The sequence below is a fragment of the Polyodon spathula genome, chromosome 35, assembly GCF_017654505.1.
Source record: "Polyodon spathula isolate WHYD16114869_AA chromosome 35, ASM1765450v1, whole genome shotgun sequence".
NCBI lineage: Eukaryota > Metazoa > Chordata > Actinopteri > Acipenseriformes > Polyodontidae > Polyodon > Polyodon spathula.
The window spans coordinates 3,047,988-3,071,653 of record NC_054568.1 but is presented as its reverse complement, the minus strand read 5'-3'; the positions used below and the strand labels follow the sequence as shown (position 1 = coordinate 3,071,653).

General features: G+C 38.1%; 1 protein-coding gene across 2 annotated transcripts in view; it reads right to left on the bottom strand.

The window, feature by feature from the left end:
* The window catches only part of npas1 (neuronal PAS domain protein 1), a 41,333-nt gene extending 18,458 nt beyond the window's left edge, over positions 1-22,875 (bottom strand). Inside the window, exons 1-4 of one of the 2 annotated variants that reach the window (XM_041234769.1) lie at positions 22,523-22,875; positions 14,977-15,141; positions 10,211-10,446; positions 1,873-1,943 (exon numbers count right to left, since the gene is read on the bottom strand). In XM_041234769.1, coding sequence (XP_041090703.1) covers positions 1,873-1,943; positions 10,211-10,446; positions 14,977-15,071 — 402 coding nt within the window. In that variant the 5' untranslated portion in view covers positions 15,072-15,141; positions 22,523-22,875. The remainder of the gene's footprint in view (positions 1-1,872; positions 1,944-10,210; positions 10,447-14,976; positions 15,142-22,522) is intronic. The other variant, XM_041234770.1, reaches the window with a different exon arrangement.
* Between the last annotated feature and the right edge of the window lie 791 nt (positions 22,876-23,666).

Sequence of the window (23,666 nt, the reverse complement as noted above, 5' to 3'; positions counted from 1 at the left end):
GGGAATGAGACACTTCTTCTCACAGAGAGAAGGCAGGGTATGGAATGGGCTGCCTAGTCATGTTGTTGAAGGAGACTCTTCTTCACACAAGGAGTGGTGAGGAGATGGAATGGGCAGCCTAGTCATGTTGTTGAAGGAGACTCTTCTTCACACAGAGAGTGATGATGGGATAGAATGGGCTGCCTAGTCATGTTGTTGAAGGAGACTCTTCTTCACACAGAGAGTGATGAGGGGATGGAATGGATTTTCTAGTCATGCTGTTGAGGCATAATCACTTGGATCCTTTAAGACCCAACTTGACAAGTTTTTGAGATCAATCAGCTACTAGGAAACAGAAAAGCTTAGATGGGCCAAGTGGTTCGTACTTATGTAAAACTAACAGGAAACCCACATTGCTTTATAGAATCAACTTAAACCTCTTACTGTGATTGGACAATCTCATCTGCCAGAATTCTATTCCGTTTTCAGTTACTTGACTGTAATTTTCAATACTGCATTTAAATTCATTTGTTAGTAATATTTTTTTTTTAATGTAATGTTATTCTATTGACATTAGTAGCCATTGTTTCCTATTGCTGTTATAAGTTCAAACACAATGTTTGCACTGTGTTATAGTAACAGTTTCCGGTCAAATACCTTGTTCCTTGAGAAAACCAACAGTATTGAAGAAAACTATAGTACACAAGAGCAGCAAGAACATGGACATGACAGAAGACAAGCAGACAAATAGACAGCTGCTTTGGATAATGCCATCACTATAGTTTCTGAAATGCACAGCAATCTAATCTATGGAATATAGAAATCTGCATGGATTTCATTTGATCAGATTTTGCAATCCAACTGTTTGCTGGACACTACAGCAACAACGCTCCGAATACCCTATGCTGTACTGCAGCTTTAAGAGCTCCCTACCCTACAACTCACAGCATCTGCATACAGATCAGCCAGAGCACTGATTAGGGTCTATCAAGGCATGCTAGGAGTATTCAAATCAATCTACCCAGCACTCAGACAGCCTCACCCTACACCCCTGGAGATGACAAGAGGGGAGTGAGCTGAGAAAGGAGGGGGCATTGCTGTCTCCTTCTTTCCCTCTGACAGCCTTACCTACCTAGGAAATCAGTCGCTCCACGTTCAATTGCAGAAAAAAAAAAAAACCTGCTAGATAATTGCCCATTAAATTGCTGCATGATAACTATGGAGCAATTTCCCTGCTATCCAACCAGCTGCATGAAGGGACAGGGAGAGAGGGAAGCCTTTAGCCTTTGTATTGACTGGCCATGGTTTTGTCCTGAGGGTACCACAAGGGTAGTTACCATGGCATAAGGCTGTAATTGGAAGAATGGTACCACAGTGGAAGCATTTTCATATTTTGACCATGGTATTCTAGTAGTATGAGCAGAGACACATTATAGCATAATACACACTACTGCTATTCTATGCGGTACCACAATGCCATATAACTGGCAGACTAACAGTGTTCTGTTGTACCAGGACCACTATCTGTGCAATATTTACTCCAAATCCATAGTGTTGTCATTGCTGGTAATACTGGGATGGAAATAAGACATAGCAGTCAGAGTCAGTCTTACCCACGGTAGCAGGGGCTGTCTGGTTCAGAGTCAGTGATACCCAGGCTAACAGGGGCTGTCTGGTTCAGAGTCAATGTTACCCAGGCTAACAGGGGCTGTCTGGTTCAGAGTCAGTGTTACCCAGGTTAGCAGGGGCTGTCTGGTTCAGAGTCAGTGTTACCCAGGCTAACAGGGGCTGTCTGGTTCAGAGTCAGTGTTACCCAAGCTAATAGGGGCTGTCTGGTTCAGAGTCAGTGTTCCCCAGGCTAGCAGGGGCTGTCTGGTTCAGAGTCAGTGTTACCTGTAGCAGGTGTCCCCCCAGGTGATGCTCGAAGAGATCAGTGGCCGGTGACATCCGCGTCCTCCCCATAGCTAAAAGACAGGAAGAGAAGAGTCAGTATCATGCAATGCAGTGAGTGGTCGCTGTATCCCCTGCTGAGTCAATACGTTTTATTCCGAGTGCAGATAATTATTTTAATAATTAATTAATCATATTGTATTTTTTTCTTTAAACTGAAGACATGTATATAATAACACATACATGTATAGTACACACAGTTTATATTATTCGAGTAATATATATAATATATAACAATGTATATATATATATATATATATATATATATATAAACATCGTATATACATTGTGAACCTGACGAAGACCTGTTGTGTCGAAACGCGCAGTCCTACTACCTTTTTGTTTGTTTGCTCGGTTTAGTAAAAAAAATATGTTTTGACTAATAAAATGAAGATAATCTTTTTTTTATAGACTACAGTAAATCTTGTCCTGATTTTGAGCGTACGACCAGTTGGTCTTTTGGACTTCAATCTATAAATCAAGATTGGTCGATCGATTTGAGTCGGCATGGACGAGAAATCCAGAACCGGGTTCCGGTCATGAAACATACCCGGGTACCCAGATCTTTTTCGGGTAATGATTAAAAATAATATCACATACATTAATGTTTTAAGTGCATGGTACATATTTAAATACTATACACATACATTTAGTCCCTTCAGATCTGTAACCTTTTTCAGTACTGGAAACATTTAAAATAATAATAATAATAATAATAATAATAATAATAATCTCTGTTTAGATACAGTTATTAATGTAAAATGTGCTTCATATATTGGCCATATTCTGCTGTTACTTTAAGGGCTGTCACAATAGCTACAGTAAATTTAGCCAGCTGGGTTTTGACAGCAGTTGCAAGAGTTAGTGGGACATGAGCGTCTGTTTGATTGTAACAATGAAGTGCAGTTCCCGACCACTAAATTCTGTCTTGTGAATACCTAACAATGGCATCCAAGCAAAGCACTGAGTGGAATTTCTTTACCAAGCAGGAGAAAACGGAATCAGCAAACTCTGCCATTTAAAAGGAGGAAGCAGACTTACTTACTGTGCTCCACATTATTTCATTTTATATGCTTATTTTTAAAAAGGCTACTTGTTTGATTTTTTTTGGTAAGAAACTGCATCTGCGCAATAACTGTAGATAAATCGCTCTGTTTTGGAAGCCACACGGTTATTACCACAGAGTTATCACTGACGTAAACTCAACAGGACGTTGTTTTCCTTCTGATTTAGCTCCTGAGAAGAATAGGCTCCCCGCTTATTATTATTGAGGTGTACTAGCTGCTCGCTGTGCGTTATTGCTTTCTGTGAAACACTGATATCCTGTCAGTTTAGAAAAGGCTACGTTGATTTTTAAATTCTCAAATTAATAAATAGACACCTGGGTAGCAAAAAGAGATCCGGGTAGCGTCGGGTAATTTCAAAGCCAACAGGTAATTAGAAGTGCTATTGCAGATCAAATTAGTGTTCGAGTAGGAGGCAACACACCAGTGGAGAGGGAAATAATAACAAGAGAAATGTCAGTTTAACACGGTTTATATGAACAGTAGATCGTTCATTCGATCGTTACCAGTGTAGTAAATTACATCACAGACACATTAATGGATTTAAATAGAAATAAGTGAGTGTGGTTGCCATGGCATCAAAAGCCTAGAAGCACCTCCACTGTTTGTTTTCAAACACACTTTCCTTTGACAAAGGTATGTCAAACATACCATATGTGTTCTGGGCTGCTTTAACCTGAACACTTTTAAGAAAGGCAGATGTGACTGCCAGTTTTCTTAATGGCCCTAATCCGCCACTGCCAGTAGGTGCACAAAACAGATTCTTAATATAACCACCCCTTTCACTTTCTCTAAACTTAGTCAATAAAATATAAGTCTCTCTCTTTCTTCAGCCCTGATGTTAAACCACTGACAGCAGTCATTTTGGGGCTTCTTACTGGCAGTAGAATTTGTACTGGTAATAGGAAACCCCAAAACGACTGCAGCCAGGAAATTCTACTGATTTTAATCATTCCAATTATGAAAATAGCTATTTTATTGATATAAACTACAACCTGAATTGTGTGTGTATACCATTCTGCATTTCTGTCCGTTTATTGTAAACCATAAAAAACAAACCGTGAAGCCAGGATGACTTGGATGCGTTTAACGATTAAAGCTCTTAAATGTAATTATTTACTGTATTCCTTATTTTACGCATTAGAAAACTGATTTTCTACTGATTTTACTGAACTTTATAAATGTTCTTATTTGTAATGTGATATTCTATAATGCGATATTTTGTAATACTTTGTACTGTGATATTTTTTAACAACTCTAAGCTGTCCTGGATAAAGGCATCTGCTAAGAAATAATAATAATAATAATAATAACAACAACAACAATGCTACAATGTAACAGCTTCTCTTGTAAATGTAATTTAGCTACTGAACTAAAAGACAGTAATATTTCAAATTATACCAAAATAATAAAATTAACTAAATGCTCTTTTTCACAACTGTCTGAGCAATATGTGTTCTCACAGTAGCAAGAAAGGCACACACACACATCAACTCACAAACTCCCTGAAAGCAACACACACACACACACTCTGAGAAAGCTCTCAGTCACACACTGACACACAGAGCCATTAAACCCAGACCATTGTGTGTGGGGGTCCGCGGGGCTACGCCACGGGAATATCAATGAGACGCTCTATTCAGGGAGCTGAAAGGGGCCCAGACCCTCACTCTCACCTCCGGGGTTTGTCAGAGCGCGATGGGGGAGGGAGGAGGTGACAACCAGGAACAGCGGTACCTCAAGTTATGAAGCTCTGCCTTACTCACTGAATGCTTGCACTGTGCCAGTAGTGACGCTAGCACAAGTTTGTCCCCACTTACAGGTGCAAGTTTTACAGTGTTTTTATTCTCATTCTCTTCTTTTTGCTCTTTTTTTAAATTCCAATTTGATTTTTTAATAATTTAATTGAAACCACTTTTTTTGTTTGTTTTGTTGTTTCAGTTTTATTTCAATTTTGTATTGGAAGATTTTTTTAATTGAATGGTTTGATTGTTCTTTTTTTTTTCTGTGAGGTGCTTTGGGATCTTTGAGATGCAAGGTGCTATAGAAATGTGAATTGTATTGTGTTGCCTTTCTAAACTATTAAAACATCAGTAATAGCCCATCAGCTCCATTAGAGTGCTGTTACTTTATGATGTGCTAACATTGTTTTTTGAAAAATCACAACACAAGCTGTACAAATGTAATTTGATACATTATAAATCTATTTTTACACAGAATAGTTTTTTTTTGTTTTGTTTTGTTTTTTATTTCTTTGTTTTGGCTACAAACTGCTAAATCCTGTTTTGAGGACTTGTCTGTAATCAGACCAGTGAAATTTCTATGAAGCTCAAAACATTACAAAAATTATATTTAAAAAAATAGAATATACATTGTACAGTGTGTAATGTTGTAATTCCTACAAAGAGTTACATTCAAATAAAATGTTAACGTCTCTCAAGCCCATCAACGTTTGTCCCTTCCTGCACACTATTTTGCTCAGCTAAAGGAATCTTATTTAATAGGACAGAATATAATTGGTTATTTAATGTCCCTGGTGTTTCAGGTGTGTAGTGTATTCCATGTATTTATAACTGCAAAAAGTGCTTCTGTTCTAAATTTTTAGTCAGCTTCCATTTGTGTCCTCTCTCTCTGCTCTGTGCTAAACGAGCTGCCTGGAACTGTACAGAAATGTTTAGTAAAATCATTGTATTAAGTTTATTTTAGTATTACTGCAAAATAGAACACTTAGCAGATTTTTACCAGACCTAAAACACTGGTTAATACAAAAAAAAAAAAAAATACCTTCAGTAGATACACAGTTTTATCGATATAGTGTTGTGCAGTACCGACAAGAAGACTTCGCCTGCTTCGCTTTGCATGTCACTCAGACGATTAGCTTTCTTTGCTACGACTTTCACCTGCTATTTTAAATAATGACAGGAATGAAACGTAGAAATCTTGGGTATTATTAACTTCATCAGGTTTAACATCCTCGGCCTCTTTAATAAATAAATAAATAAATAGAGAGCTGAAAATGTCTCTGTTCCCTGACCTTTTCGTTTTCTTAGTGTCTCTGAGGTAATTTGTGTGTGAATGGCATGACTGGCTTTTACAAGAGAGTATATAACATTAATGTATATTGGGACACTAAATGCAGAACAGCAGTAGCTGAACATGTGTAATCCATTTTACCCAAAATATACAACAGCAGAATTGACTGTACCATTTCAAAAGGGATTCTAGTTGTTATATTCTACAATATGTCTGCCTGGGTGTACAGAATAGGTGTGTCCTGCAATAAACCCAACATCATACAGGATTTACTTAACTGACATTAGGAGGGTAGATAGAGACAGACAGGCAGACTGCATATTACAGGATTCTGATATTATCAATAACAAGTGCATTGTGTTCTTTTCAATTTTCAGCAATCTTTTGGATACATACTGTAAGTGTTACACAAAGTCAAATAGACAGCTTAAAATGAATGTGATAATGACAGTCCTTAGTAAGTTTAATCACAATTGGATTAGGGGTTGTCTCGATATATTAAAAACTCGAAACTGCGATATTCGGCACAGAGGCGCAAACAAGGCGCTAATATATACAACTGACATTATCAGTGACTTGTGCAAATGAATTGTCTTTTCAAGTTTCACTGAAATTCATAGGCAATCTTCTTAGAAATATGTTACCATGTATGTCGCTCAGACAAAGGTCAGGCAGACATCTTGTGCTACAGAACTTCCCTGGCAAGTTTCATTCCCATTTGTGAATGAGTTGTCTTGAGATCTAAGAAATATTCTCCCTCCAGGCATGTGCAACGTCAGTAGGGGATAGCGTACAGCAGTGGTGGTCAATCACGGTCCTGGAGGGCTATTCCACTCCTGGTCTTTGTTCCAGCTCTGTTCTAAGTTGTTTAATCAAACCTCCATAAAGACCCTAAAGTAGGTATCTCATTTTACCTGGTAAACCTGGAAGGGAATGGCTGTCCAGGACACCGCTGGTGTATGGCATTCTGATAAAATAGTGCTGACATAACCTTTGAGGTTACCATGACAACAAGGGCGATTGTTTTTGTCCTGGGCTGAAATTTCAAATGTCTATGAATAACCTGCCATCTCTTTAACAGTCACACAGATTCTGTCTAATTTACTTCCAGTTTAACACCATCAGGCATATTAACCACGACTGAAAAAAATTAAAATAAATCACTACCCCCACCCCACCGACATAATTATCCTTTCAGCATGGCTCAGCCTCTTTGAGTGCAATTAAATGTATTTAAAAACCTTTAGAGGTTTAAATACAGAATTGGAAAGCAGAGACAAAGAAGGGTCTTTTATCTTCATTGAAGTGTCTTTTTTTTTTTTCAAAAACAATAAAATGGAAATTTTCCCCTAAACGACTACATTATAAAATCTAATATATATAAGCACTATTTCTGTGAAACTGTTTTAATGGTTTTGTGTGCGTAAGTGTGGCATGGCAAGTTCCATGGGCATCTGGCATGTTTTATAATATTACACACGTTTTTGTTTTTTTGAGAACCCCTGGTTTAGACATTTGCATTGTACAACAACATGGTAAGTTGGGACAACAGTATTATCGCAATGCCTGGATTCAAGACACACATACCTAAGAGAACCGGAAAGTGAACACATCTATTTGCGTGAACACGGTGTACGTAACACTACTAGTGTATATAGTGCTTTGATAACGTCACCAGCGAATGCCGTCATATTCCAAAATCAATTACCTAGAAAAATGATTTCCGGGTTTCAGAGATGAAAATCAGAAGTGAAAAAAATTTGGAGTGAGATTTGGGAATACCGCATAGTTCTTCATTAATTTTTCTTAGAGGAAATCAGAGCACAAACTGCATTTATGTTAATTTTATACGTTACTTTTAAACTTTATGCAGGTTGACACTTTTCATAACAATATAGTTAGAGACATTTTAAAACAACAGGTTAAAAAATGTTCCAAAAAATTATGGGCCGATGGTACTGGGTTAAAATGCATCGTCATTTTCTTTCTTTTAGACTACTAAAATACATAAAAAATGAATCAAACTTCAACTGAGTGAGACTTGACATGTACAGGGATTGTTATTTACTACTCTTTGGTTTTAAAAAAAAAAAAAATTGTATTTTTTATATTGGAGCACATAAAGCAGGAGGAAAATCAGGTGCATTCTATTTTATCATACTATTTAAAACACTTAACAATGCAATTACTTATTTTCTTTTTTTTTTAATCAAAAAAATATCCTGGTTATTGATTCAGATAGAAAAAATATCCTGGTTATAGACTTCGGGGCCAATCTGGGTTACGCCCTGTTTAAAACATTAAAAAAAAATAAAAAATAAAAAGGAGGTAGTTATAAATCAAGAAAAAAAAACTATTATATCAGAGCCAGGACCCCCCCCCCCCCCCCGGATTGCACTGGAAACTGTTCTCCCCTTGTGTGTGCTAGACCTGCCTCCCCACTCAATCAGCCAACTCTCACTGCATTGTCAATTGAGTTTCTTTGCCTTTACATTCTTGTGAGAGTGGGCTTTGAAAACGTGTGAGGCAGACAAAAGCCCCCCTGAGTTCCCCCGTCTCCCCTCCCCTTCCGAAGCAAGGGGACTAATAAATGCTGCTTCTCCCAGTCAAGCCTTTTCCAACAGGATCTCTGAGAACAGCACTCTACCCCCTGCCCACATACTTAAAGAATGACTTAATATCACAATCATCTATGACCTTGCTGGAGAAAGAAACAGCAAAAACAAGAAGACTAAAGTAAACTGGAACGAAACAGTAACACAATCCATTTTATTTTAAACTGACAGACAGCCTAAATGCCCTTACGCTAGGGGAGGTGCATAGAAGTTATGGATGATGACTTAAATGTTAGCAATGACTTTTACATGAATGGGCGCAAAAATCATTAAACTGTTATGGCAATCTCTTTCTATGGAGACAGATGGAAGATGCAAATGCATGATGACCTCATATGAGGATGCCATTCCCCCCATATAAAGAAAATTAAAAAAAAAAAAAAAAAAAAAAAAAAAAAAAAAAAAGTTTTATAAAAAAACATGTAAAAATTTTAAGTGGTTCTCTAATGACACATATATATACATAGTGTAATTACTTTTTGTAAAAACATGAATGTGTAATTACAGTGTTATTATGCACTTATTCTATATATAAGCTAGGGATTAACTCTTGGATTTGGGAAAAGACTATGTAAAATTGTGTACTTACATATATCATGCAAAAAGATGTACACCACAATATTTGATATGCTTTGCAACACAATTAAATGAAACAGGCTTCAATGGGTTGTTTTCCAGAGAGGGTGTTTGCAGCAATGTACTTCAGTTCTGCCTGCAAATGGTTAAAAGAGATGCAGGTGTCTGTAACTCGCATTGTGCATGCCGGCTTATTGTAACTGAATTTTTGTCTGTGCTAATCATGGTAATTAAAAACCCTTGTAATTATGTTATTCTCGTTACGCAGTTAATTCTTATTAATTACTAACTGCATAACTTTTTTTTTGTTCTAATTACATTAATGCTGCAAATTACTCTCTAGCTAACTGATGAGGTGGAGCTCTGTATGATTAAATGGACTGCAGCCAGCGCTTTCTCTAACCATCGAGCTACTTAAACCCACTGCTTTCTCTAACCATCGAGCTACTTAAACCCACTGCTTTCTCTAACCATCGAGCTACTCAAACCCACTGCCTTCCACACTGCAGTTTCTCTTAAATTTCAAGTATATAACAAAAATACTGGAACAAAACAAGAAAATGAAACCAAACAACATGAATGATAGGTAGAAGGGGGAATTATTTAATGCTGTATCCCCTATTTATTCTACCTTTAATATGAACATAAGAACAGTTTGGGAATGAGGAAAGACCATTAGATCCACCAAGGCTCATCCCTTATTAGCACACTGTTCTCTGCTACCGGGGGGGGGGGGGGGGGGGGGGGGGGGGGGGGGGATTAATTTAAAAGCACAGAATCTAGTCCTTTAAATGTCCCCAGCGTTTTAGATACTACTACTTCATCTGGTAGGCTATGCTCTGTGTAAAAAAGTGCTTTATATCTGTTCTCGCTCAAGTTCACTAATTACTTATTTTAATTAACAGTTTTATTTTGTAATACATCTGGAATCACCACCCCAGGATTTGATCTGCCGGAATGACCTCTTGTGGAAATGTCTATGGCACTGCCTACCCTTGTTGTGTGGTCCTCCCTCCAGCAGGGGACTCCAAGGTGGCTCTCCTTGCCTGCAGAAGTCTCTTATGCGCAGGTAGCTGATGCTCAGTCGGATGACGGAGGCCTTGTCCAGTTGGCTGGTGATGGCGCCCGGCAGGGGCAGCATCTTGGCCAATTCGAAGAACTCGAAATTCTCCTTTCCCCGGCGTGAGCGAGCGGCGTTCCGCGATTTCTCCTTGCGCAGAGACTGCAGGCTGGGAAAGAGGGAGATAAATAGAATGAGACATGAACTAGTCCCTGTTAACTCTGATATCAAAGGAAAACTAATGTCTTCAAGTCCTGGCTGTGTGAAGTCGGCTGTCTTCGCTGGCGATTCCGAAAGGCGCGAACCAGAAGGGACTGTTCTCCCCACCATGCTACTGTGGATGTAGCTCGCTGACATCCACTCTCGAGTTCCTGGGTGTAGAAGAGGAAGCTGGCTTGATCATGGCATCGGAGGACGCCAACTGAACCTTCAGTTCCACTGAGCTGTGTGGGGAATTGCTGCGGTCAGGGGAAAAAATCATTCTAAATTGGGGCAAAATTGGGGGTAACATAATTGGGCACTCAAGAAAAAAAAAAAAAACTAAAAACTAACCCTATTATTAATAATTAATTCTCCATTTGCAGCATAAGAACAGACAGACCCGCATACATTTAAACAACTTTAGTCTTGTGTATTTTGTTTTGCATTATGTGATCTGTGATAGATATTAAAACATGACATTGTTTAAAGATGGCACTAACATTGATGCAAATTAGGAAGAAAAAAAATTAAAAACAAAGCAGAATTGTGGGCAACATGGGATTTGATAACTTGGAAAAAATAAGTGTCAAATAAGAGGTAACAGACAAATTCATTTCCGCAAAGATACTTTATAGTCTACAGCAGTTGTACTCAATCCTGGCCCTCGAGATCAAGTGAAGTCTGAGTTTGTAGTCTAAGCAGGTTCTAAGACAGCTACTTGAATCTGCTGAGAGGCAATTAGTTAATTTAGCACCTGCTTGGAATAAAGACCTGGACTGGAATGGATTTCAAGGGCCAGAATTGAGTTCCACTGCCCTATGGCAATTCCATGAGAAGTGAAACGACTTAAAACTTCAAGGCAATATTCACATCTCGCAAACCTTCGCCTTTTAAAAACATTTCCACATACTACTTACAATCTTCATAGAAAAGTTTGAAAAATATAGGGTTAGGGATAGGTGGAACAGAGAAAGAGAAAGTGAAAGGGAGGCTCTCATACTCTTTGAACAGCCTCCCTCTGATCTGTGTTGAGATTTAAAACTCACTTAAAAGCCTGTGTCTGCTCTGTACAGCTTTGAAAAATAGGAAGTAATACCTACCCAGACCACAGTATCAAGTGTTTTGACAGTTTTTGACAGTTTGACCATGTAAACCATCTGTGTGATTGTCTGTAATAAGACACATATCGACTTTGTCGAGCGGAGTGTAGAATTATTATGTCACTGCTTGGCGTATATCACAGCGGTTTCAAAAAATCAAGACAGGAATTCTAAAATATATGTTAAAAAAAAAAGATTGGTCATCAATGCAATTGAATCTTTGAAAATAAAAAAAGATGTGTTTATTGTAAGCCTAGAGGTATTTCACATTAAAATGAGTGTTAACCAAGGGTTAGAATCTTATCCTCACAAACAACATCATCCTTGTTTTATTCAGTTGAAGGTAGTTGGCTACTTTGTATTCTAAGTTTGCTAAACCCAACGCTAGAGATTTGATCAACTGGTAATCACTAGGGATTCACATTAAATGATGACTGGTACAGGGTAGATGAATTCCCTGCACTGAGACAGTCCTAGTCAACCTAGAAATCTTCGATTAAATTCCCAAAACTAACAAAATGTATATAATTTAAACACGCTTTTCGGAAAACTTATTGAGCACACTGCGCATGTGCACACTTTGACCCTTTTCTCCTGCACGTGGTTTTAGAAAGCAGAGAAAATAATAATTATCTGTGTATCCATTTGTCTAGTTAGGGATAAAGTAATACATTTGTTAAAGTCTGTACGTATTTGTTAATAGCCCATAGTGAAGCAGCAAATGTCTTCCAGTTTTAAAATGACGTGATAATTTAAAATAATGTCTGCAGAAGAAACTGGTAACATAGCACAGGATGAGCTGTTGGAAAAGCTGATTGCACATTGTGGGGAATCAGAATAGTGGTATAGGATAGTAATATTTGAATTTAAGACCTGACACTTCGATAAAGCGCTTGAGTTATTGAATTGGTCTCCGTTCTGTTGCAGAAATGTCTGGTCTGTTCAAATCGTACTTAGGCTACAACAGTACTTTGCATGTGAAAATATCCTGTGTTTTCCAAAAACTTCAATCCGTGTAAAGTGACGTTTTAAAAAAATCTGTTTTCTGATTCAGTTTTGTCATCTAAACTTACCGATTGATTCGTTCTGAATACTTTAAACCCACCCCAACCACTGAGTGACAGCACATTCCTATATTTCTATTGGATACTCCACTTGCAAGATTTAAAACGACATAACAACTAATTTCATACAGTATATCAAAAACAAAAGCCCCGAAAAAAACAAAATTTACATAAAACTCGAAAATAGCTAAAAATAAGCACCGAAAAATACAATTAATAAAACCCGAAAAACAGAAATGGCTTTCAAATGGGACTCTGTCAACCCCAGTTAGGATTGGGAACTGGGGGAAACTCAATCTCTCCAAGTTCCCAATGAGTGTCAATGCGAATGATTCAGCAAGCAGGTTTTATCTTGCAGAATTGAGAGGCTGCAATCCATTAGCACATCAATGACATTTTTCAATTTAATAAACAGTTTATTAACACACTCTTAAACATATATTTGAAGGTATTAACCCTGAATCTACAAGCTTGGGTTTAGCAGTCTAAATGCTCCGTGGTAGTTTACTGCATCAACAGTGAAAACAGCTCAATCACCCCTGAGCTAAACGGCTCTAAAAAGCCCCAATGCCCCCCTGTACCCTCTCCCCAAGAGGAAAGCCAGGGGGCGAATATATCTACAGTCAAGATCAGTGACATGTTTTTCTCAGGCAAGAGCGTGTAATTGCACAGGGACCAGGCCTGAAACATTCACAGACAGATAGCCAGCCCCTCTGGGGACTGAATGTCAGAGAGCCAAACAAAACTCCCATTGATATTTCAATAGTTTCTAAACCCTACCAGAGCAAGGGAGAAGAAAAAAAAAAAACAGACAGACATTCCAACAGTATTTCGCAAACCCTTTGAAAGATTCCAACATGTTCTAAAGCTCCTTTTTTCAGTTATTGTTTTTATTATGAATGACATATGAGAAAGCAACCAATTACTGTTATGGGTTTGGCGAAGCTCCAGTGTGTCTTATTCTGTGTGTGCAGATCCAGTGCATAGAACACACGACAGAGCTATAAAGTAAAAAAAAAAAAAAAGAAACTTTATGTTTGGTGCTGGAACATGATGACCGTTTTTTGGGATTTATAAAAATTGCCTTTAGGGTGTCTCTTATTTGAACAGAAATCATTTAGCACAGATGGAGCGGTCCTCTCGCCCAGACTGCACGGTGCAAGGTTTAAAAAACTACTTTGTTACACCTGGAGAGAGCCCTAGATGCAAGACCAATTGTACCAGTGATCTGGAGGTATTGGGAGCTTATAGTCTGTGTTTCCTCTATGGCAGCTATTTATATTCTAGTAAGCTCAGAGTATTCATGACTACAGTTTGTTTCTGTTATCTTACTAATTATAATATAAATTAGTTATTCAGCTGTTACTGCAATCAGGTGCAACCAACCACACACTACTCTCTTTTAGAAGGTCACTGTGGTTAATTGTTTGCCATATATCTCCTTCCCCATACATTCCTGCACTTACCTTAACACTCAACATTGTAAGCCTAAGGCCAATGTGGGCTGTTGCCATAGCAACTCTACATATGCCAAAATCACCTCAAGCAAACAGGTTTAATATGACCGACACACTTTCTTTCATACGATTACCAATACATTTCCAGTCTACAACGATATGGCTTACCTCAGAACAATAAGACACCACACACCGTGTGCAAACACATTTTTTAGGTCTATTTCAAAGCTACCTTAAATTGCTACTAGCAATTTTTTATTAAAGGACCCTATTTCGGTTTGACTGTTGCTTAAAGGATGTTTTTGTGTTTTGATTGAAACACGTGCAGTAACTTAGCATAGCAATATAGTTTTAAACGTATTACCGACCGTATTATCAACTTTTACAAGAGAGCGTTTGCCAGCAGAAAGAGCATTTCTCATGTACGCATTGCTGTGTGTTCCGATCTTGCTAACAGGAATCATGAAACCCACTCAAAACACCAACATACATTTAAAGCAGCTTAAGAAATCCACAATATAATCTAAAACAAACATAAAATGTCTTCATACACACACACACACACACACACACACAAAAAAGTTTGGTTTGGTTTAAAATAGCACTACAACCCTCCTTGTTTTTTATTAAGTGTTCCCACCTTCCCAAACTATGACAGGAGTGAAGCGTTAGTTCCCTTATAAAAGTTTCCCCATAGTAAACTGCATGACTCAAAGGGGTAGTGTCTTTATTGAATAAGCCCCTACAATAAAGTGCTTGATAGAATGTTGTTATGCTGAAAGGGGTAAGAATTATTCTTATTTATTTTTTAAAAAGCCTTGGGTACACATTGAAGTATTCCACAGCACCCAGCAATAGGGATAGAAATGTTTCTTACCACGGAACGGGCGGGTTTTTGACCAGCAGCCCCTGCAAGAAGTCCCACTCTACGCTAACGCACTTCCCCTCGCTAACAAACGGTGCCACTGCCATCCTCCGCTCAGATCGGACAGCTGACTAACGCAGGCTCTGATTGGCTGGAGCTGTAGATGGCTCTGACTTCCTACAAAGAGAGCCAGAAATATAGAAAACAAAAAGATAAAAAAATAGTCACTCTTCAGACAGTTACCTTATGTATATCCATTGATTTATACAATTCATTATAGTTTTGCTAAGGTTTTAGAATCCTCCTTCTTGCCTCTTATTATTATCATTACTATCATTGGAACTTTCTTCTTTTCTTGGGTTTGTATTGTATACTTCAACATGCAGACATTTCAAATGTAAAGCTATAGAAGAAAAAGTAACTGCTGCGTCCTGGTAACAAATAACTTGATGCTCCAGTGGCCTAGCTACATGTGACCTACATCTAAGGTGTCAGGATGGATCTTTGAAAATATTTGCAGATCCTGAATTCATGTAAAAACAACAAAAGAAAAAAAAAAAAAAAAAACACATTAGAAAATTGATTTAAAACATTGGATTGGACCTCTTTAATTGTGTAAAAAAAGTCTCTCAAGCTGTTGTCTTCTCCCTATAGCTACAGTACTTTTACTATCAGATGCAGTAAGCTATTAGAGTTACTCTATGTTGCAATCATTCCATGCTAAACTAAATCCGAACAGTTTTTTTCAAACCTTGTATTTACATGACAGGGAAAAGTTCATCCAATACCAAGACTTTTGTAATAGAAAATGAGATTTGCAGCTTTTACATTTGTACTGTGACTCGACCCCCATAGACTGCACCTGATCGCCTAGGTTGAAGTAGGAAGAGTGTAGAAGGCAGTGTTGTGTGGTGCATTTCTATTACAGATTCTGTCCCATCAGTGAGATGGGATTAAAAGCTCTAACGCCATACATGCAGACAACTCTGGTTTCTTTTGCACAGTAGCTAAGATTTGCACCTAGAATTCTCTCTGTTATATGGACGCATGTGATTTGCTGTCTACAACACAGGAACATATTGTAACCTGACTGCCGTCCTTTACAGGGGGTTGGATTATATCCTAAGCAAATTACCTGTAAAACAACTACCGCTACTAAAAATACAGGACAGTCTGATTATAGCCAAGGATTTTTTTTCCCCTAAAAAGGTCTGTCACTCAGTGCACAGCGTGTTTATTTCAGACACAGAAAGGCTGACACCCACCCACACACACGCACACGCGTGTCTCTTGCACACCTCCCTGTTCCCAATGAAGTGACAATGCAAGCTATGCTGTGCCCAACCTGAGGCCAAGAATCTTCCAAACTGACATTTAAAAGGTCAGTGCCCCTCGCAGCTCTGAGCGCTTGTGCCGAAGGGCCCTTCTGCCCTATCAAGTAATAACCACACACACACCATCACTGTGATCAAACAACACACAGACACACACACACACACACTGCAGGTAATATTAGCCTTAGAAATACTAAAAGACTTCAATTAAATAAGAATGTTTTCAACTAAGAGTATTTTTCAATGTCTTTAAAAGTCTAGTTGAAATGTATTAGTATTTCTAAAATTCAGCTCATTGAAGTGTTATAGTTAAGATGATTTCTGAATTCAGGGGCATACAGAGGACCTTTTCAACTAGATTTTGTAATCAGCTGCTGCATTAAAATAATTAGATTTATACTTTGAAATACAGTTAGCCAGCAACTACACAGTTACACTGTAGTTCTCATTTACTGATATTACCAACATGCACTTAGCAATATGTGAATTTCAGGATAAATTCCATTCTAAAAAGTGATTCAGCCACTCATATTATTTTGTTGTAAGTATTTAAACAATGTTACGAATTGTAAATACAGTGTGGTTACCGTGTAGTACTGTGAAGTGCATCCAAAGAATTTAGCACAGGCAGACATAGTCCATCCCTTACAAACAACATACAAAGTGAAAGTGCCTGTTTGCGATCATTCTTATTCGTAACAGGATTGAGAAACGTCAGTGCCAGCAGCTATCTGAAAACACGTTGCCATACCTTTAGAGGAAGTGCTAAAAAATACAAAAATAAAAACTACCTTAAAGCCCTCCAATGTTGCAGACAGATTCAGGTCAAAATCTCTCCCCTTGTGCCTGCATTTAAACTTTTCTGTTCCTTCGTCGAGAATTCGCATAATGTTGGTCTCTCCTGTACCACTGACCAGAGTCTTGATATAAATATGGGCATCATGGGAATGCGGAGTGGCTGCCTGATTTAACATCCTAAATCCTCACAACGTGCTCTTGACTATAATTCTTCAAATATGTGACACCCTGGGTATTGATAAAGATTCTGTGGTATTAATGTATTTACGGTGCTTTGACCTGAATTCAGAAGCTGTTCTAGTTGTCAGCCATAGACATAACCCGGGCCCTCCAAAGTGTGATTACAGAAGAGCCAGAACAACCCACTGAACGGGTGTAAGAGGTCAGGTGTTTGTTGTATCGCTGGAAGTAAACGGCTCTCCACTCGATGGCCTTGCCTGTTATTCTACAGGCCGTTTGGTTACCTGGGATACATATACAGCCGGCAACTGGAACTGAAGAGCAGCTCCTGAACTTCTGAGGTCAAAGCAACACAGCAAAAGTCTTGAAAGTAACAGCAATAACACCTGCAAACAAACACGGATTTTAAAACCTTGGGCGGAACCCCTGCAAGATTGAGTGAGGATGAGTTAAGCAACATCTTTCCAAACCCTTCATTTGGAAAGACCCTTTTTAACCTGAATATCTTCCACTTCACTGACAGCAGGGAATGCTGGGCATTGGAGGATTCATTGTTTTCAAAGCATTTCGTTTTACAGCCCCCTGCAACCTCTCCATGACCCTCCTTCTATAGAAGCCTGACAGCACCTCTCCAATTAACAGCAGCTGACTAACGAACACACCTCGGCCACAGAACCAATTACAAGCTTTTTAAAAGCACGTCCCCACATATCTGCAAGACAGCCTACATTAGCATTCATTTTACAAAGGTCCCTTTATTATACTGCAAAGCACAAGCAATAATAATAATAATACATGCTACTGCACCAAACTGAAAAGATAACTTCAGCCAAATCCATGTATCTTCACTGATTTTACGAAGCAGCAGTGTAATATTTGGATCAAAATTTGAGATTCAAGATTTGAAAACCTGAATTACAAATTAAAAAAAAAAAAAAAAAAAAAAAAATACCTGGCACAGGTGAAAAGGTTACGCACACTTATGCAATACTACGACACAGTTCGAATTGCTGTATTTGACAATACAGAGCCACAGCCAGAGGATTCCTATTTTGTGGAAGTTATTGTGATTTTATCCAATTAAAAAAAAATTATAATAAAAAATCTGTATTAATCATCATAAGGAAACACATAGCAATCTTGGAACCTCATCCTCAGCCACTCATCTACCCCCTTTATAAAGCTGCTGACTAGAGACATGGTTAAGAGATCGAGCAGTTTGTGTTTCACCTTATAATGAGAATAAGCAGTATGACATTATAGTGCAAATGGGAGCCATGTCTGCGTAGCACTTTAATCCCAGTATAAAAGGATCACCGTTACAACCAGAAACCACTGTCAATGAAGACAAGGAATTGGGCATTTTATTAACTTAAAAGTGACTTTTGCTTTCTTTTGCTCATGGCAAGGGCATATTTCGGAAAGACTCTTGTGATGATCTTTTAAGCTGGTTACCAGGGACTACAGTTTAACCAATCAGCTTCTAGCCATTGACATATAGTAAGTACTGTCTTGATTATTGCTTTTTTTTTAGCAGCGATACTGTATGGAAGTATGCATTGGTCTGATGTAAAGACATTGTTTGTTTGCTGTGAAGCGCCAGCTGTGCTGTTGACCAGGGCATTTTGATATGGCAGCTTGGAGATCACCAGTGGCTCTGCCTCCCTGATTGCACTGGGTATTTGCATAAACCGTGGCATCAATTTGGCTCAATTACACCTGCTTACAACTGGGAATTATTAATTAAACCCTACAGCTGCTTTTCCCTGTAAAAAAGTTTTTTTTTTAAATTATTATTATTATTCAAATGACTAATACACTACAATAATGCTTCAGTGTCATTAATAATAATAATAATAATAATAATAATAATAATAATAATAATAATAATTAATTTTAATTTATATAGCACCTTTCATTGCAGGAGTCACAAAGCCCTTAACAATAGAAGAAGAAATAAAAAATTAAAATAGAAAAATACATCTAAAACAATATGCACAATTACAAAAAAAAAAAAAAAAAAAAAAAAGCCAATTGATAAAAAATATGTCTCGAGTCCGGATTTAGAAGCCCCAGTAATCTCATAGTCCCTCAAGTGGCAGATTGTTCCAAAGGCGGGAGGCCATCGAGCAAACAGCTCGGTCGCCCATAGAGCGCAGTCTTGTCTTCGGCACAAGAAGATTAGAGTCAATGGCAGACCACTGGTTCCACTGTGGCAAACAAAGATGAAGCATGTCCCTGATACATGATGGGTCCAGGCCATGCAAAGCATTAAATGTCAGCATCATGATCTTGTAGTTTATTCTGAATTTTACTGGTAGCCAATGTAATGATGCCAAGACTGGTGATATATGCTCATGCTTCCTTGATCTTGATAAAAGCCGTGTAGCACTATTTTGCACAATACTGCAACCGAATTATTGATTTTAAAGAAACACCAGCAAGCAAAGCATTACAATAAGGCATGAATTGGTTTCTCCACATCAGGCAAAGACAAGGTTGACCTAAGGCAGGCAATATTCCGTAAATGAAAAAAGAACACTTTGCAGATATTCTTAATGTGAGCCTCAAAAGACAGACTGGAATTGAAGCTTACACCTAGGTTAGTAACTTCTGATATTGGACTAAACTCACGCCCATTAATAACCAACCCTAAATTGCCTTCTTTCCTGACCTGATGTGAACATTTTAACTGCAAGAAATTTTTATATCAGTCAGACAGATACCGAGTACAGAAACAGTCAAAGAATCATCCGGTTCAGTCTGAAAATAGATTTGTGTATCATCAGCATAGCAATGAAATTGAATGCCATACTGCCTAATTATTTGCCCTAGTGGGAGCATGTAAATATTAAATAGAAGAGGTCCCAGGACAGAACCCTGAGGAACAGCAGATGTAACAAAGGTAATGTCAGACGTTAACCCACCTATGGTAACATACTGCTACCTGTTCAACAGATAGGTGGTACACCACTGAAGGACAGTACAAGAAAGACCAACGAGGTCCTTCAGACGATTGTAAGAAAGGTATTAACTCAAATGTTTTCTTCACTTTCTTTTCACACTTCAAAATGTACGGTTGGCTGTTTAAAATTAGGTTGCATAAGAAAATGTGGAGACTGAACTGCTACGTCACCCCTTAGAGTAGGGCTGGTCTTCCACAGTTTAGGGTTTTGTACACTTTGCACATCCAAAAAAAACAGACATTGCTGCTTCTGCAGCAGCAGAGGTGTGTGAATGCCATATGGAAATTCTGCCATAGCATTTTTTTTTTTAAATAGTGATGATATTTTACAAGAAACGTATTTAAAAGCCTATTAAATATGCCAATACTGTCTGGGTGCACCTTTAAATACACACACACACACACACATATATATATGCAATCCGCCCTTATTGATTGGAGACCTACGATACAATCGATTTTCACTTTTCATATTTTATTAAGAAAGAAATAAATAAATGCTGTGTCTGTTTTATTTTATGTCCCATGCTACTTCTCTCTTCTATGAAGACGGTAGATCAAATCTCAAGGGAGCCCCAAACCACCTTGCTTTCTATGGGTATTTGCATAGCTGTGGCATCGATTTGGCTCAATCACAGTACGTTTTCAGATGGGAATTATTAATAAACCCGACTACAGCTGCCAGCTGTATGATCAGCCCCCCTAGTGAAAATGTTTGCAATTTCAAAGCACAATGACGATCAGACATCAAAAATAACTGCATGTTGTTTATTTACCTCTGTATCTAAAATTATATTTCATTTACCGTGGCGCAATACAACTAATGAATTTGATAGAAGCTGCAATTAACAAGAAACCTTTATCCAACCAGACCACGCACGTAACAGACCCTGTCCATGTTGGAACTACACCTAACAGCAGTGCAGTGATAATCATTCTGCAACAGCACGAGCTAAAGTATTTTAGAAAATACTTAATTTTACTTCTTAACAATATAATCACGGTTCCGCGATATACACACTCTAATCAGAAACATTACTAGATTTTGTTTTTTTTTAATGTTTGTGTGTGTCAAAAACAAATTATAACATATTAAATGAATACATAAATAAAGAATTAAACGTTCAGTTGCACGGGGCATTTCCCTAACACCTGAAACGAAATGAATGGCCGTGATTCTAGTCTCTTAACCCAATTTTGGATTTTGTGAGACTGACAGCCAGTGCAAGAGCAATGCGAGTCAATGTGCCTCCAACATTAATGTCAAGTAAAGGCTGTTGTCAGATCTAGAAAAAATAAAAACTTACTCGTCAATATGATGTATATCACCAACATAAGAACTGACTTATTTTTTCACACAAGCATTAGTTTAAAATAGCACCACTTAACAGGAGCTACAAAAGAAAAAGTAAGTAGTCTAATTGGGTTTTCAAATAGTTCTATTAATATTTTGGTTTAAAAAAAAAAAAAAAAAAATTACTCTACGCACCTGTTGTCTGATTTCAAAACATGCCCTGAAAAATATTTGGACTAAACACAAGGTTTTTTTTTTTTTTTTTTTTTTTTTTTTTTTTTTTTTTTTTTTTTTAATAAGTGGAGAAAAAAAAAATTTAAAAGGTGTACCACACAGCGTTTTCGCCTAGCTGGCTAGACGCAATGATTGAACAAATATGTTAACTGACTGAATGCAAGGTTAATGTCGCCTCAACGGTTTTGTGCGAACACCACAAGGTTGATACATTACACGTAAAAAAAGAAAAAAAACTAAAACAGTTTTGTATCCTGACAAAAATAGTTTGTAAACAAATATATAATCCTTTTTTTTTTTCATTTTTAGAGTTATGAAAGAGTTAATAATAACCATCTATGGCTGAAAGTAGGTGTGTACACATGTTCACAGAATGGCAAGGCAAGCAGGATTCATAAGGGGCTACCTGCTGCTGCCCATTTAACTAAAACTTTACCTTTGATTAACGTAAACACACTGTAAACAAACTGTACACATACTGGCAAAACTGGAAGATTAGGTTACAGTAATAAAAATACAGCAAGGAATTACATATTAAGCGTAACAAATCTTGTTGTCTAAAACTACAATATTTTGTTATGTGTCTCTGTGTGTGTGTGCGCTTTACTTCACTTATTTCTCAAAACATAGATCAACCCAAGTCTACTATTGTGACAATCATATTTTCTGTATTTTAAGTAACTCGAGCTACCCCCTCTTGTTCATTCAACCCCCCTCTTTCAGATCCAGAAGTAGAATACAAGTTCTACTTACCTGCCTGGCATGGCTAGCGGTGCCCCAGAATTGCTGGTCCCCTCTTCCTTAGCAGCGTGATACAAAAGTGAACAGGACCACGCTGCTGGAATCAGCAGACACGATCAATAATCCCCATACAAGAGACTGGACGATGCAAGGGCACAGTGCTGCTCTGAAGCCTACACACGCTTGCTGGCCCTGGTCTCGGCAATCGTTCGATCTGTCTCAACTAAGGCTCATTCTGTGCCTGAAAATAAGGCTTGCTTGGGCATTTCTTCCCTTCTCTGCCTCTCTTTCAATGCCCGCAAGTAAATGTAGAAGACATGCTTGTACAGACCCTGTCCATTTACTCTCTCTCTCTCTCTCTCTCTCTCTCTCTCATTCCCCCTCCCTCTCCCCTCTCGCTCTCGCTCTCTCTCTCTCACTGTCAAAGCTTCTTTTCAAATGCTGATTTTCAGCTAGCGTGAGGGGGGGGGGGGGGGGGCTGTGTGAGGGGGAGATTCCATCACATCACGTCCATACATGTTCTGAATCCCCCCCCCCCCCTTCCCTCTCCCTCCCTCACACTTGCATGCTACTCAGAATATTGATACAAGCTTTCTCTCCATCTCTTTGTGTCATTCACCCACTTTCTCCTTAGAAAATTGATAGTCCCCCTCACCCTCTCCCTAATCATTCCATCTCAGTCACACTCCACTCAGAATATTGATACACTCTGTCTCTGCCATTCATATACTTTCTCCTTAGAATATTGATAGAGTACGTCACTCTCTCTCTCTCTCTCTTCTCCTCCCCCTCACATTATCCTCCTCTCTATATAATTCAATGTTCACCTCTCTCGCTATTTTAATTATCTAAACAGTGGCGGATCTCAATACTGCCACTCTTTATAGACCCACTGAATATTACTGCTATGCATTCAATACAAATACAGTGAAATACGATTCATGGAAATCAGGTTTATAAATTTAGCATGGCACTATTAAGATCAGCCACTGTTTAGATCACTAAAATAGACCTGTTTCTTATCAGATATATTGTAAAATAATACATAATAACATACTGTATTGCAGATCCTGGGAATATTAGCTATATTCTTATCTGTGGGGTGCAAGTCATATTATTCTCCTTTCTTAGCAAATTAAAATCACACTACTATGAT